Raw genomic sequence first — 15,727 nt, forward strand, 5'->3', positions numbered from 1 at the left:
TCAAATTTGTCTCAACATAAAAAATAAACGATCTGACATTGACTCGGACCGAGTCAGAAGCCGAGTCCGAGTCATCAGGAAACATATGTGCTCTTGGAATTGCACCATGCGTCTAGCTAAGCATGAGAATTTCTTTGAAGAAGCTACCCTAGAGTACTATTACTAGGCCCTAGCACCAAATACTTCTCAAGTTCCAATACAAAGAAAGTAGCTAGTAGTATTATTTTTCAATGATGGAATGGAGTTAACCATTTTTTAAATGATGGTGCAACAGACAATAAATCAACATCTTTCTTGATTGAAGTAATCAGAATCTTATACTCTTAGTGAGAATTTCATTACCTTAAAATTTCGAAGATTCTGGATAATTTAGATATGTACTTATTTTTTAAAATACAAAATTAGACTCTCTTTTTTCACACTGACAAATATCTAGCTAACTAAAAAAACAAAACAAATGGAAAATAAGAAATACCTAGTTTAATTTTATATGTCGAAATCATACTTTTCTTAGCTACTAAAGATTCAAAGAAATATTTGTTAGTGTCAAGGAAGTATAAGCGATGTATTTAAGTCTTGTGGGTTGGTAGCCAGTCGGAACTTACACATTTACAAGATTATAGGAGAGAAGCATAACGAGATAAGTAAATCGAGAAATAGAAGGGTTCTAAGATTAGATTAGTATGGCTGTAAAGAATAAAGGAAGAGATACTAAGATCTAAACATAGAGTGGACACAAGACATGCTGACTCAGATAGGAATGGAGTGTCACATTATGCACACAAGACACTGTAAGTAGACACGAAATGCTGGCTCAGAGAGTAAACTAAGTGTCACATTAGGCACACGACATGGATACGGTGACTCAACCAATAAATGGAGTGGCACATTGTCCTTGCGGACACGACACCGACACGGGTACTCAGCCAGCAAACGGACACTCGTATTACAGAGACGACACGGGTACGGGTCACAAAAAGATTAGATGTCCTATAATTGTATTACATCCATCAGAGTACTAGTAGATCCATATATGCCGATTCCGTCGAAGCGTAATCAGTGTTCTATTAACAAATTAAAGCTCAAGATTGAGAGATAAAAGAATAAGGCAGATAAATCAAATAGAAGGATTAAGTAAAATTAAGTACCCTAATTAAGTTATTTTAATTCATTTTAATTCATGCAATGCATTAAGCCTGCTGTTTAATTCAGATTCATGAAACAAAACAATTTTAAAATTGTATTATTTCATGAATGAAATCACCTTGTACCATTTAAATGAAATATAGTCAAATAGGGATCTCAATGGAGACATGACGGCTTAAAGATGATCAAATTTGGGCAGGATCAGTGGGTAGATTACAAGAGAGAGTGAGAGATAAATTACTTGGTACTTGAGAATTCATAGAGCTTGCCAGTGCTAGAAAAGATCATAAGACCGACTTGAGCATCACAAAGAATAGAAAGCTCTTTGGCTTTCTTTAAGAATCCGTTCCTTCGTTTGGAGAAAGTCACTTACCTACTGGTTGAGTTATGGATCCTTCGAATCACAATCTTTCCTCTCCCCATCTTATTCTAGCTTGAGTTTCTTCAAGTTCATTGAAACATCTCTTGAACAAAGTAAAGGGGGAGAGATTGATTAAAAAGATAAAGATAGATAAAGAGATATAGAAAAGGAAATCAAGATTAAAAACAAAAAAATGGAGATCTAAAAATAGGAAATAAACAAACTTCCACTTAAAGGTGGAACCTTAAAGAAGAATTTCTTGCTATTTCTTGCTAGTATGAGAGAGAGAGGTGACTTTTTTTGTTTGACAGAGGTTTTTGTCTATCTGGGCATCAAAGTTAACTCCTTCGTCAGGAGAACCACATTCGTAAGAAAACAGTGCTAGTTTCCTGCTTTCAGCAAACCACTAGTGGTTTCCTGCTTTTGGTTGAAATTAACGAGCACCAATCAAAAATTAAAATAAACAGCAGTTTAATTACTTTATTTGTCCATAATATAAATTATAATCATATTGCTACTTTTAGGATACCCCAGTTGTCCCATGGGTCAAGGACACGTTAAGAAAATTCTATTTTAATTTTTTTTTTGAAGCATTAATTCTATTTTAATGTTAGCTAGGGTTTTCTTTTTGTTTATTTTGGCTTCACATTAGGTTATTTGTAAATGACAATTATATCCCCTTAGTTTTATAGAGCTCCTCTATTTTTGTCATGATTTGAAGGTAGGTGTACAAATGTACTTTCTCATTAAACAATTTCCACACTGTCATTGGTGGAAACTATGTATACTGCGACATTTTTGAGTGTCGGGCGAATGAGGAAGTACGTCTCGTACACGCGTATCAGATACAGGTGAACGAAATAGACATTCTTCACCGTTACCTCCCTTGTGAACCATTGTTTGTTATTTAGATTAATGTCATTATCTGTTTGTTGTGGAAACGTTGATGTAGTCATGTAGAGTCTTTTTCGAATTTCCACTGGTAGGTTTCTTTGTGATTTACTCTTAACTAAGGTCGTTACGGACTCTATCTTCAATTTCCTGGAAACACATGTATTTAGTACATCAACTATCCTTAATTTCCTGGAAACACATGTATTCACTACATCAACATGCATTCAGCATTCATATAGCTAGACAGGGAAAACATGTAAAATTGGTCCCTAGTGACGCCATATATTGAGTCGTTGATTTACAATCCTAACGCTTATTTTACTTCTGGAGTAACTTCACTTGGAGAAAAAACTTCAAACTTGCATTAGTGTTATGTTCATCGGTATGCATATGACCATGAATACAGATATTACAATCTAAAGCATACTTACTAGATACCTTAACAACTCAATGAATAGATTTGAAGAGATCCTTACCGTGGCGTTGAATAAGTTACAATGACTTTAGCCTAGTTTGGTACTGCCGTGAGTTTTTCAAAAGTGTTTTTCTGTTGTGATGTGTTGTGCGTTGTTGTGTTGTGCTTTAAAAATAAACTAGTCAGACGTTTGATAAACTATAATATGTAAAGTATTTTGGAACCAAAAAACGATAAATTTTGTTTGGTAAATTATCATGTTAAAGTGTTTTGGATGTGGCTAATGACAAAAATAGACATGGTTTAATTTATTCTATTAATAATAAAATGTTTTTTTATTTTGAATATTGTATAAATAAAGATAAAAATATAATAATTCTTATTCGTATTTTAATCATTTAATATCTTAATTTTATTTTGATTTTTACCTTTAAATACTATTATTAATGTTGTTGTTGTAATTATTATTTTATAACAAAAATTAATAAAATTTGATTAGTGAAATAGTTGTACATAAATAAATAGTATAATAACAAGGTTAAAATAGGGAATCAATTAATTAAAATTGAGTGAATAAAAATTGGCCTAAAACAGAAGTGCTTTTGGAGAAAAGCGCTTTGAAAAAAGTTTGCCAAACGTAATTTTCGTAAAAAATTTGTTACAAGTTGGTTACAACGTGCTTTTGTAAGAAAAAAAAAACAATCCCAACCGGGGCTAATCTGCCGAAACTTTCAATTATCAACAGACTCGCTAGTTCGTTTAGCCAATTGATATTTGGCGCACAAGGTATATACGTTCATTTTAGAAAAAGATTCGTTTTTTGGAAATCTTTCAACGACCTTAAGCACGTAATCGTGACACGTCTTTTACTCTTACAGATGCATTCTGAATTAAACTAACAAGTACGGTACACTACTAAATTATCGAGACCAAGATTAACATCGGAATTAGCTTTTTCAAACTTACTAAAACTAGCTAGTTACCCATGAAAATTGGTACTTGAACCTTTGCTAGCCTATATGAGTTTTGTTTTACTCCATTACCCAACTTGAAGTACACAAAAAGAGGTAGCTTAACAAGAGATAAACAACAAGTACAAGAAATAGATTTTGTAAGAAAAAAAAGGACATATTTGAGTTTATAAGAGAAGTGGACTAGTCAGTGGTACATATAGTTGCACGAAAGCTCAATATTTGTCTGTTTCAATACTTCTCTACCATGCATAAAAATAAGTTCATTGTCTTCCATGGTTTTAAGGGTTTTGGGATTAGTACAAATGTGTTAGCTTATTGAACCGAATTTAGTCCCATTGTACTTCTGAAAGTTTTATTGGTCAAATGTCGGAAGACTAACCTTCTGGAACCAAACCAAATACTAATTCTCGAGTCGTTATTTTAGTCCTTTTACTAGTCAAGAACGTTAAATCATTGGAGCAATTTTAAGAGGCAAATGCAGTCGCAGTAGAACCCACATGATACCATCTTAATTCAAATTATTCAAATAATCAAAACCTTAATCTAGTAAATATGGCAGATTCAACTGAGAAACCTTACCAACTTTAGCTCAATGGAGAACAATATACTTGGAACTTGGAAATTGCCAAGTAGCACTATAAACTAAGTCAGTATCCATCATACCATTTTTAGCCTGAAGTATAACCATTTGCTTGGAACTTGAACTTAAACTAGTTGCAGTAGAAAGTACAACAACTTGGAGACTACAATAATAAGTTCACATCCACAGAAATAAGAATGACAAGGCATAATTATTTTCATGGTTTTGGGGTTCCGTACTTGATTTGTCTATGCATATAACCTTTTTTGATGTTTGTTGAGGCCATGTGAATTGAGATTCTATCCAACAAAACTTTAATCAGGATCCAAGGATTAAGGGACACAAGAACCTACGAAAACAAAAATAAACAACTAGTACATTATATAAAAAGAACAAAATAGGCTTTGGACAAGTGTCAAACACCCAATGAATCTCAACTAATTGGGAGGTATAATATTATTTCTGTTAGGAGGTATGGACAGAAGTAACTTATAAGCAGCACTATTGGTTATCCATTTTCCACCATCTCAATATGTGCAGATTAACCATGGATTATCATAAATGTTTAATGTTTTCTAATAGAGATTACCGTAAATAATTCAACTTGGAATTCTTTCGAGGACTATTGGCATTATTTTGAGGAAGGCATTCGCATAATTAAACTATTTTTTGAAACTCCTTCGTTGTGCTCTCTTGCTCTCCGTGTCCAATTAACAAAATTTAGATTCTGTATTTGTATACAGTTCAATAAAAATTTAGATATGATTATTTGAAATTTGTGTATTATTTACTAGGTTTGACAATATACATTAAGTCATGTCATAAGTTGAATTCCCGGAGATTTTACATATTAGGAACAGAAAATGAGTCATTTGTCCAAATATATTTAAATCACGGTTCAAATGGACGAGTAAAAAATAGTTTCGGTGAAATGGCTAAAAAGAAAAATAGTAAGGATGAAACTGGATAGTCTTGTGTATCCAGTTTAAACTTGAAAAATAGAAAGGATGAAACTGGATACATCTTGTGTAAATTAAAAATAAGAAAAAATATTTAAAAATGGGCACGATGAAACTGGTTACATCCTGCCTATTTTTACGTTTTTGTCCATTTAAATAGTATCAAAATCTAACTATCCATTTCACTCAGGAATTGTTGATTTTGGTCTTTTTAACCAATTTTGGGTATTAGGAAAGCACTATTACACTTTGCAACAAGTTCAAATAAAAATTGAAACGGTGTCGACCAAAATAGTATTTGTTGGATCATTCTCTGCACACAAAATCTATTGTATTCGTTCATTTCATATTTGAATTCCATTGTTCATCAACACGTCTGATTTGATTGTTTTTGGTCTAAGCGGATTTCTATCTATTTTGGTTTCAATTTTCTTAGGTTAGGGATCACGTAGTCTGTTGTAAGACAAATGAAACTCATCTAAAAGGTTAGAAAACATAACACAAAAAACCAATGAAAACAATGCAAACCAATGAAAATAATGCGGTGAAGGTGGATCGAACAACACCTGACCTTCAAATCTTCAGTCTGACGCTTTCCCAACTGATCTATCCCCGCATACATATGTGCATTTATAGCAGATATAGAAATATCAGTTATAATTATTTTGGTCATGACTCATGGTTCAAATGTTTTTGGTATAATCATTTGAAATCTTGCCTCATTTTGGCAATCTTCTTTCTATTTCTCTCCCTCCAACTTTTCTAGAGTTCACTTTCTTTCATACAATTCTTATTTAACCATACCTCGCTTGTGTTAGAAATTCAGAAGAGCGTCTTTCCACACCATAGTTGGTGGTGGTTATTGTATTATGAGTTAGTATAGTCTTTTATTTTGAAGGGCAATAAGTCCCGATACTAATGATTTGACAAAGAAGGCATATATATTGATCAAACTGAAAAATACAAATACAGACACATATATTTAATAAGGAAGGGTTTCAGGAGATCTGGCTGCAAGATCGTGCCAGCACTCATAAAACTAAGCAGATTGCAAAGTTAATAAAGAAAGAAACTTATCTTCAGGCTATACTTTATTCTGATTGCTTATATGGGCGGAAGTTAATGCAGAGTCACTGAGTGAAGTTCAGAGGGAAATTTGCAGCTGGAATTGTAACTCCCATTCATCATTGCACTTGTAGTCAGCTGCATATTGTTCATGGAAATTTTAGTGCATTAGTTTTTAAATTGAAATAACTAGCAATGCATAAATTTTAAACAATAACAATGAATAAATTTTAAACAATGGAATCAGGGCTGTACCTTAGCGCTGCAGGGTTTTCTGTTGCGGCATAGTTCTGTTGTTGTGGTTGGCTTAATTGGAGTTTGATACATTCTTCCTCTTCAAGATTAAAACCATTTGGAGAATGAGAAATCCTATTTGTCTCATTTCTGTTTCTCGCTTCATTGATCTGTGACCAAAAGTTAATGCTTTAATTTGGATGAGCCAGAACGCAACAGGGCGTGCCATGTTAATTGGATATATATAAATTCTGAGCAAGTACCTTCTTTAACAAGTCCATGTTTTCTTGGTGAAGGAGGTTTAGCTGCAGTGTAATTAACAAAAGTGTTAGCTTTTTGGAGTCATAGTAATTTAGTAATGGACTAGGTAAGTAATTGACATATTTTGGAGACCTTTCGGTTTAGCTCGTGTATCTCATCGTTTCGCTTTTGGTCCTGTCGAAGTAAAAAACTTGTTAGGGTGTATTCAGTTGGAAGGCATGACATGAGAATTTAGTATGTTAGACCTTTTGCATACGGACACCATGCAAGCTCATTTCCAATTGATTCTCCAAGTTTTGTAGCTCTTTAACGCTCAAACTGGAAAGCTCTTGACCCATCAATTGCCTGCGATTTGTTTTTCATAACATATATAATAGAGGACTGTGGTTTGTCAGGCAATCCACATCACACATTTCACATATATGTCTGATCAGGTGTATAAATTTTCGCTAAGCAACCGAAAGCATTCTTCGAAAAACTAGAGGTGTAGCCACACAGTTAAAATAACATACCGATGGTTTTCTTGCAAGCTTTGTAATTCATGCCTCAAGGCTGCTGCCTCCCTTTTCCAGAACTGCAAGTAAAATAAGTGGTACGATTTAAGCTAAAAAGTCTGGGATTTGATATACATTTGTATTCAAGCTAAGAAGGGGAATAACTAATGTATATTATTCAGTTCTTGTTAAAATGGTCACTCTAACTTTTCAAGTTTATTTGGTTACTGCAATGAATATCACATATAAAAGTTAATTTATCACACATAACAGTTAATTTATCATTGTCTGCAAACTTGTGCAAAAATGTTTTCTAGTTCACTGGGAAGACTGTTATTAGAATAGTGAAACATATTCAGATGTGTCGTGTAGTATTTTTAGTTCATGGGTAGGAGGATACTGTCTTCGACACCCGTGAGATCAGTTTACTTGTAAGACTAATACGTGAGCTAGTGGTGTCAGTTAATCATTGTACTGTCTCTTTAATCCCAATTGTCTAAGTAGCTATGAGCCTATGACAACTGAGATAGTTGAACCATTTGTCAGTGTTTCCGTCCCAGACAAATATTTTTTTTTTGGAGAATATAATAAAATTCTTTCGTTGAATATCTATATTCCCCTCTGCAGCATTTTTTAACAAGAAGTCTTTTTTTTTTATCAATGTTAGCCAAACCTCTTACCGCCCACAACAGTAACAAAGAACTCGAGGTCTAAATGAAAACGATTAGGGCAAGTGAACCCATGTAACAGCTAATGGCCTGCATGTGATGGACCAAACCTAGATGAGGGGATATATATACTGTAGAGCTAGGTAGCTAACACTGGATGATAGGTTTAACTATTGGATAGGAAAAGATGTTGGAGGCTAAGAGAGCAGACAAACTTTTCATGGAAGCTTTGTCAACTGCATGGCCGCAAGAACCATATATGCAGTGAGCAAGTTAAGACAGAAGAACTCAAAAAAGTGGAACTGGTCTAAAATGTTGAGTTTGAGAAGCTAAGTGGACACTAATTTCACTTATTAATCCCAAGTAAAATGTTTACAAACTAGGCTTACTCACTCTAACTTTACAACACAACCTCACTTTTCGCTCATACTTATTTACCACTCCACTCACTGACCTTACACTAAACTCTTGCTTCACTCGATCACTCACTCTGCTTGATCCATGCTCTCATACGAGCACCACTATCTCTATTTATACTAGTCACTTAACCGACCTTGCTTAGCCTAGATTCTTCTTCAACTACTGTACTCTAGATATCTCTAGAGAACTATATTTGTACGCTGTTGACAGAACTATCTAAAGTTCCGTACCACCAACTAGCTACTTTACAGTTTTCTAGATATTTCTAAATTTACTATCTAACAATTACTCTAGATTTCTATTGGATAATACTACTAAATGGACTTGGACATTGTTGGGCCTTAGATATGATCAAATTGACTATTTGATCATGAACTGAAGACTGTCACTTTAGCATATCTTAGGCTCAGCGAATGTGAAATTTTCAGTCTTAACAGCAACAACCAAGTCTTTAGTTCCTATAAGCCATCTTTCCTATGTCATGGTTCTGGTACGAGGATCACGGATTTCCACGCACTCCTATCTGAAGCCAGATCTTTCGATATCCTCCATTCCATTCCTACGAGCTTCTCCTCACTGCCTCTTCCCATGTCAATCTTTCGACCTGTGCTTTTCTTTGTTCCTGGAACACGACTTATGATTCCAACGCTCACATTAGAGATGTCCAGACCATCTCCAACGGTGTTGAATAAATTTTTCCTCAAACGGCGCTATTCCAAGCCAATCACGTATACCATCTCAGCCACCCCACGTGTATCCAAAACTCAGCGGCAGTATACACATCTCTGCTATGCTCTTCATTTGAACGTGTTGCCCTTCAGTATCCCAGTAATCCGCACCACACAACATAGCAAGCCTGATTATCTTCCAACTAATCTTTCCTTTGAATTCTTGCAAAACTTTTCTATCACATGGGATGTCAGATTATGGAGGTCTCTCTTTTACCCACTGCACTGGAATCCTACGACTAATAGCCTCCTAAGTCTTATGGCAATTCTAATCTAGCATCTAGATGCCTGAACCATTTCGCGTGGCCCGCTGAATGAAACAGCGCAACCATCTCATCCGTCGGATCAAAAAATAAATCAATCTGCGCTGAACCAAACAGTGAAGAGTTGATTTTATTTGTGCTGAATCATTCAGCGAAACTATCTGGCTACTAGTTCACATGTGAGATATATGTAGAGAGAGAAGTAGTGTTAAAAAGTAGACAATATTTTTTGTCTAATCTAGCAGCCAAATCTAGCCCATAGAACTTAGCCTTACTCTCATGAACACATACAATATATATTTACACATCTCCTAGTGTCACATGACCTTAACAATTCTATTATTGCCTTCTGGTGATTTAAATCTTTTTTCCTGTTATGGTAGTATAAAACTTTTTCATTTGCCAGCCACAAAATACTGTAGCCTTTTTGTTTGTTTTTTTCTGAAGTAAGTTTCCTTTTTTTCTTTTTTTTGTTTATTTTTGTTTGTTTGTTTCCTAAAGCAAGAAGCAAGTAAAATTGTTGTATGTTTGTTTTCTTGAATGCGTAATAGTAAACCTAAGATTGTACATGCACATTATATGGTTGGAATACATCTTTGCATGAAGTGAGAATGTTGTTCATATACATACGTATAGTGAGAATATGGTCTGTGAGGATGTGATCTCTAGTATGGATGCATGATTACTGAGCTGGCTAATGTATTTCCTAGGGTTCAAATGGAAATATCATTTGACTTTTTCTCTTTATATAAATGAACATGAAAATCCCACTCATGCAGCATGCCTTGGTTTCTAACAGGAATATCTGGTGGAAAATAACAGGTTAAGGCTGATGAAAGAGTACCTTGGCTTCTGAATTTGCATTCGGCAATGGATGGTGTTGTTCCTCCTTCGACTTGTTGTACCGCTCCATTGTAGATTTCATGCTATAGTAGCAAAACGGGTAAGACAATGCTATTATTAGTAATTTACATCAGAGTTTATATATATAGGAGCTAAATTTAAAAAAGAATATCGCTTGCCAATTAGTCAGACAGCAGTACAGCATAATCACCAAATAATTAAACATACAATTATGAATTGGGATTCTTGGGATATTTGAAAACAAGTCTATTTAGGTTTTTACTAATTTAATGACGCCACTTGCTGTCCATAATGCCATCAGATTTTAGTGGCCACCACGATAAATAAAAGTTGGAAACAATTTCATCATAAAAAAATGATACATAGGCCGAAGAAGCAGCACCGAGTATGCAGCGTGTGAGAGGGGTGAAGGGACCCACTCATACCCCACCCCTATCCCAATACAGGGAAGGTACATTTCAGACCATCCGATCCCCCGGTGTCCACTTTGGTGCTGGGCTTCGGTGAATGTAGCAAAGTTGTTTCCTCGTGCAGGAAGAACCCAGTATGAAACTTAAATATATGCAACTTTGCAAAGTAGTCGTAAGGTCTGATCGTTTGCCTGTGTCAACAATAGCCATCCCCAATAGTATATTACAGTAGGTGCGGTACTCATTGAAATCAAAGTGCACCAAAATACTTGTGGAGTGTCACAATGAAGATTCTAATTCAAGTTCCAATACAAACACTTAACTTAATGATTGTATAGAAATTAACCATTTTAAATGATAGTGAACCAGACAACAACATCTTTCTTGATTGAAGTAATCAGATTCTTGCACTCCCAGTGGATTAGACAATTTCATTATTACCTTAAAAATATGGAACATTTTGGATGATGCAACTGCTGAATATATTTATTTATCATTCTTAAAGAAATCTAGATCTTTTTTAACACTATGAAGTACAAATGGAAAACTAGAAAAATCAGGTAAACTAAAGTAAAGGGATTTGCGGATATCACTATATTGGTAAATCCGTTGGATGATGATAACACCAACTTGAGTAGTTTAAAACTGGTCAACATTAGGGTGGGAGATTTACAAGAAGAAGAAGCTTTGATCAAGGGTTCTAAGATTATATTAGTATGGATGCAATGAGTAGAGGTATCTGAAGTACAGTATTGGTATATAGAGATTTCCAAGGGCATTAAGATTGTTGATTGGTTAAAACTAAAGAAGTGATCCCAAGCCAGTAAAACAGATACATGTAGTCCTAAGTTGGCCTTTCTCAGAATACAAGAGACTGTGGACGTTTTAGTCTTAATCTAAATTTCTTTTCTTTACCCGCTAAGCTCATTTTAAACGTAGAAGTGCGGGACACCGTAAGTACACACGATACGATACGGACATACTGGCTCAGATATAAATGGGCATCACATCACGCACATAGTAAGTAGACACGGCATGACACAGATATGGTGACTCGAACAGTAAATGATTCAGAAAGTAAACAAAGTGTCACACAACAAACAGAGTGTTACGTTAAGCACACGACACAGATATAATGACTCTGACACTAAATGATTAAGACTGTAAATAAAACGTCACATTAGGCACGATGACTCAGATAGTAAATAGAGATTCACATTAAGCACACAATATAGTTAGAATGACTCAGACAGTAAATGCACTGTCATACTGTGGACACCCAGACACGATACTGACACAAATTCAGTGACTTGGACACTACGTAGGGCGCCACCATAGGCTCGCGAGGACGCCACTAAAGGGGTCGCGGGGGCGCACTTTTTAAATGTGGAATTTTTCTCCACATTGTGGCGCCGGAAAGTGGAAAAATAAGGCCAACTTTCACACCAAGGCGACGCCTATTTCAACGTAACAATGAACAAAGTGTTACATTCCATTAGGCACACAGAAATGGTGACTCAGACAGTACATAAAGTGTCACATTGATCACATGACATCAACACAATACGGAATTGCATTACAGACACGACACGGATATTGGAACATAGAAAACTATGTCTCAAGTGTATTAATCCGTTAGAGTACTAATGGATAGATCTGTTTAGATATTAGGTTAATAGTAGAGGATGAAAACACATAGAGAATTTGGGTACTCTCAACTTCAAGTATCTTGCAGTTCTTCTAGACAATAATTCGACATTCCCCGATTAATTGGTCGGTACAACATGTCAATGAATTATGCCTTCAAGATTTAATGAATCCCTAACACTGTAATCGAATTCAAAGATTGTGCTTCCTTGACCCGACCAATAACACATTGTTTTAAGATTTCTGATGATGTTATTTAGAAGAGAATAAATCAGTAAATTTGATGTGTTTTCAAGAGAAATAACCCTGCTAATTACTAGGAGCTTCATGTTCATTAGAGATAATTTCTTTCCATGGCCAACAGACACCTTCAAGAAGCATCAACGGTGGTTATTGGGGCTATTTGGAAGAGATGCGCCCATTCAAATTTCAATAGGTTTTGAGGCGGCAAACAAAATGCGTATGTTTAAGAAAATATCCGATAGGATCTGCGTTCATTTGAAATTTTAAAAATAAATGGTCAAATAGAAAGTAAAAAGACTAAGATATAAATCAAATAGAAAGGTATTAAGTAAAATTTAGTACCCTAATTAAATTATGTTAGTTCGTACTGATGCAATGCTATTTAATTTCAGATATATGAAACAAACAAAATTACAGGGTATTATTTCATGAACTAAATCACTTTGTATTATGTTGACTTTAATGAAGTATAGGAAAATTAGGGATCTCGATCTAGACCCGACAATAGAAAAGATGATCATATTAAGAGAGGATTAATGAAGCGATCGATTATAAGAGAGATAGAGAGATTACTTGGTACTTGAGAACTCATAGAGCTTGCCAGTGCTAGAAAAGATTATAAGACCAACTTGAGCATCACAAAGAATAGAAAGCTCTTTGGCTTTCTTTAATAATCCGTTCCTTCGTTTGGAGAAAGTCACTTGCCTACTGGTTGAGTTATCGATCCTTCTAATCACAATCTTTCCTCTCCCCATCTTATTCGATCTAGAAAGGGTATCTTCAAATTCCTTGAAGTATATCTTTTACAAAGTCAAGGGGAAGGAGAGATTGATTAAAAGAGAGATAAATGGATTGAGAGGGAGGGAGGGAAATGAAGATCGAAATCAAAAATATACAGTAGATCTAAAAATAGGAAAGAAACAAACTTCTACTTAAAGATTGAACTAAAAGAAGAAATTTCTTTTCTTATTTTTGCAATTTCTTGCTATTCTTGGGTTAGCTTGAGAGAGAGAGGCGACTTTTTTTGTTTGACAGAGGTTTTCTGTACAAGAATTTTTTGCTATTTCTATCTCATCAAAGTTAGCCTCTTTATTTGGGAGAGCTAATCAGCTATTTTAGGAAAACACTGCTAGTACAGTACAGCGAAACCTAGTGGTTATACCAAAGTTGGAATAATTAATGTATGGGCACTAATCAAAATTAAACAAAAGATTAATTACTTTAATTAAAGTAAACAGAATATTAATTACTTTATTTGTCCATATTTAATTATATATTACTATGACACATTAAGACAATACTATTTTAAGGTTGGTAGGGTTATTCATTTATTTTTTGTTTGATAAACACGCATATTATCATAGTAAAAGACCAGGGCCTACGCCTTCAGACAAAAACAAATCAGCTGCAAAATTAGTTTCTCGAACCTTATTTGGAAATATTACATTACCTAAAATTTGGATCAAGTATTGAATATCATGAACCAGATACATTAAGTACCAAGGACTAGTGCATTACTTGTTGCAGAGCTACACCGCATATTTTTGAGATTGATTATCTCTCCATCCATAGCTATGGAGTGGAATCAATGGACATTGATGGAATGCCTACTGAAGAGCAGGAATTGATGCATTTGAACCAACTAAATTTCTAAAGTTTTGTCTGCCCTTTGCAATATGGCAGCAAATCTGGGAGGAGAGAAATGAAAGAGTTTTTCGCAACAAAGAAAAAACCGTAGAGGGGGTTATTATTCTAGTGAAGGTTTGTTTATTTAGTTGGCAATGGTTCATGAGTCTTTTAAACATTTTAAGTTTGCGGATTTTTTGAATGCTTGGAGCGTTTTTAAACGATAATTACTAGTTTCAAGATGTAACAGAGGATTTCTCCGTGTCTATACTCTCTTTTGCCTGTTTTTATCTCTCCTTGTATTAGGCGGGTGTCCGTTGTATCTTTAGTGCTAGCTCAGCACTCCTGTAGTTGAATGAATTTTATCTTTTCCAAAAAAAAAGAGCAGGAATTGATGATCTCTTGAGTCCAAAATTCTATTTTGATCATGAGCAAATTAAGAATTGAAATGTGTGTTTCTCTTTTTCTAATTAGAACAAGAACAGAACAGTTACTTTCTTGCATATTTTTTTTTTTTTTTGCAAGACTGGTTATCCATTTGATCAATTCAGTGTCTGAACTGTGAAGATGAAACTATCTCCACATTCCCAATCTGAAAAAATAGCTACGGAAGTTAAAGGTGGGACATGATTGCTCCCATGATGTTTCTCTAACAATCAGACTCGTCTGTTCAAGATTTTGTAAGAGCATCACAAGGGTAACATCAGTAATCCATTACAATTCCGTTTCTATATGTCCGATTTCCTTATCACTTCAATCTTCAAATAATTTGTGATCAACTCAGTATAATCAACCTTTAAATAATTTAGCCATACAAAACAATCAAATGCATTAACAGCAAACAGAATTTTATGTACGTATAGCTGCCTGCAAAAAAGTACAAATGAGTCAGCTTATTGAACTTCTCATAGTTTTGTTGGTACATTTCTATTGTTGTTTCTTGGATTCTAATAACGCTATATATGAAGACTAATCTTATCGAATCAAACCAAATACTAATTGCCAGAGTTTTTCTTATTCATTTTTAGCAATTATACAAATCAATGTTGAACTAGAGGAACAATAAAGAGGAATAAGCTCTATAATGAAGTTTACTCCCAGTAAAACACATATAGTACCATCTTAATTCAAATTATTGAACATTTGCTTACCCACTGCCATGGCGCCTGTCACCGCAGAAGTTCTAACACGCGTCTTAGCACAACAGGCTGGGTTAATTTAACTTTACAGGTATGTCGTGCATTGAGCGTCGTTTGCACGACAACTTTCTGTGGATTTTTCTATAGTTAATCGCAAACTCTTTGGAAATTCGTTTAAAGTTTTTCGTCTATGATATTAATATTCCTGTTGAATAATTCTACTGATTTGAGAGCACCTAACTTACTCAAGTTGCACGCCATCTGGGCCTTCAGGTACATACGTACGACGCAGTTGAAGGTGAGGAACTCCTTCCAGGAGAACAATTATTCTGTTGT

At 34.7% G+C, this 15,727-nt stretch overlaps 1 protein-coding gene across 2 annotated transcripts; it reads right to left on the bottom strand.

Moving 5' to 3' along the window:
• Positions 1–6,257: 6,257 nt before the first annotated feature.
• On the bottom strand, positions 6,258–13,687 carry LOC113328579 (MADS-box transcription factor 27-like). Of its 2 annotated transcripts, XM_026575654.1 has the most exons (8): positions 13,200–13,687; positions 10,307–10,388; positions 7,402–7,463; positions 7,135–7,234; positions 7,022–7,063; positions 6,892–6,933; positions 6,650–6,798; positions 6,258–6,532 (listed from the first exon to the last, which is right to left on the bottom strand). In XM_026575654.1, exons 1-8 carry the CDS (start codon positions 13,379–13,381, stop codon positions 6,529–6,531), a joined length of 663 nt encoding a protein of 220 aa, XP_026431439.1. In that variant the 5' UTR covers positions 13,382–13,687; the 3' UTR covers positions 6,258–6,528. The 2 variants fall into 2 exon arrangements, with proteins under 2 accessions (XP_026431439.1, XP_026431440.1); XM_026575655.1 differs by lacking the exons at positions 6,258–6,532; positions 6,650–6,798; positions 6,892–6,933; positions 7,022–7,063 and having other exon boundaries at positions 7,129–7,234.
• Between the last annotated feature and the right edge of the window lie 2,040 nt (positions 13,688–15,727).

Source organism: Papaver somniferum, unplaced genomic scaffold (genome assembly GCF_003573695.1).
Source record: "Papaver somniferum cultivar HN1 unplaced genomic scaffold, ASM357369v1 unplaced-scaffold_11, whole genome shotgun sequence".
Lineage (NCBI taxonomy): Eukaryota > Viridiplantae > Streptophyta > Magnoliopsida > Ranunculales > Papaveraceae > Papaver > Papaver somniferum.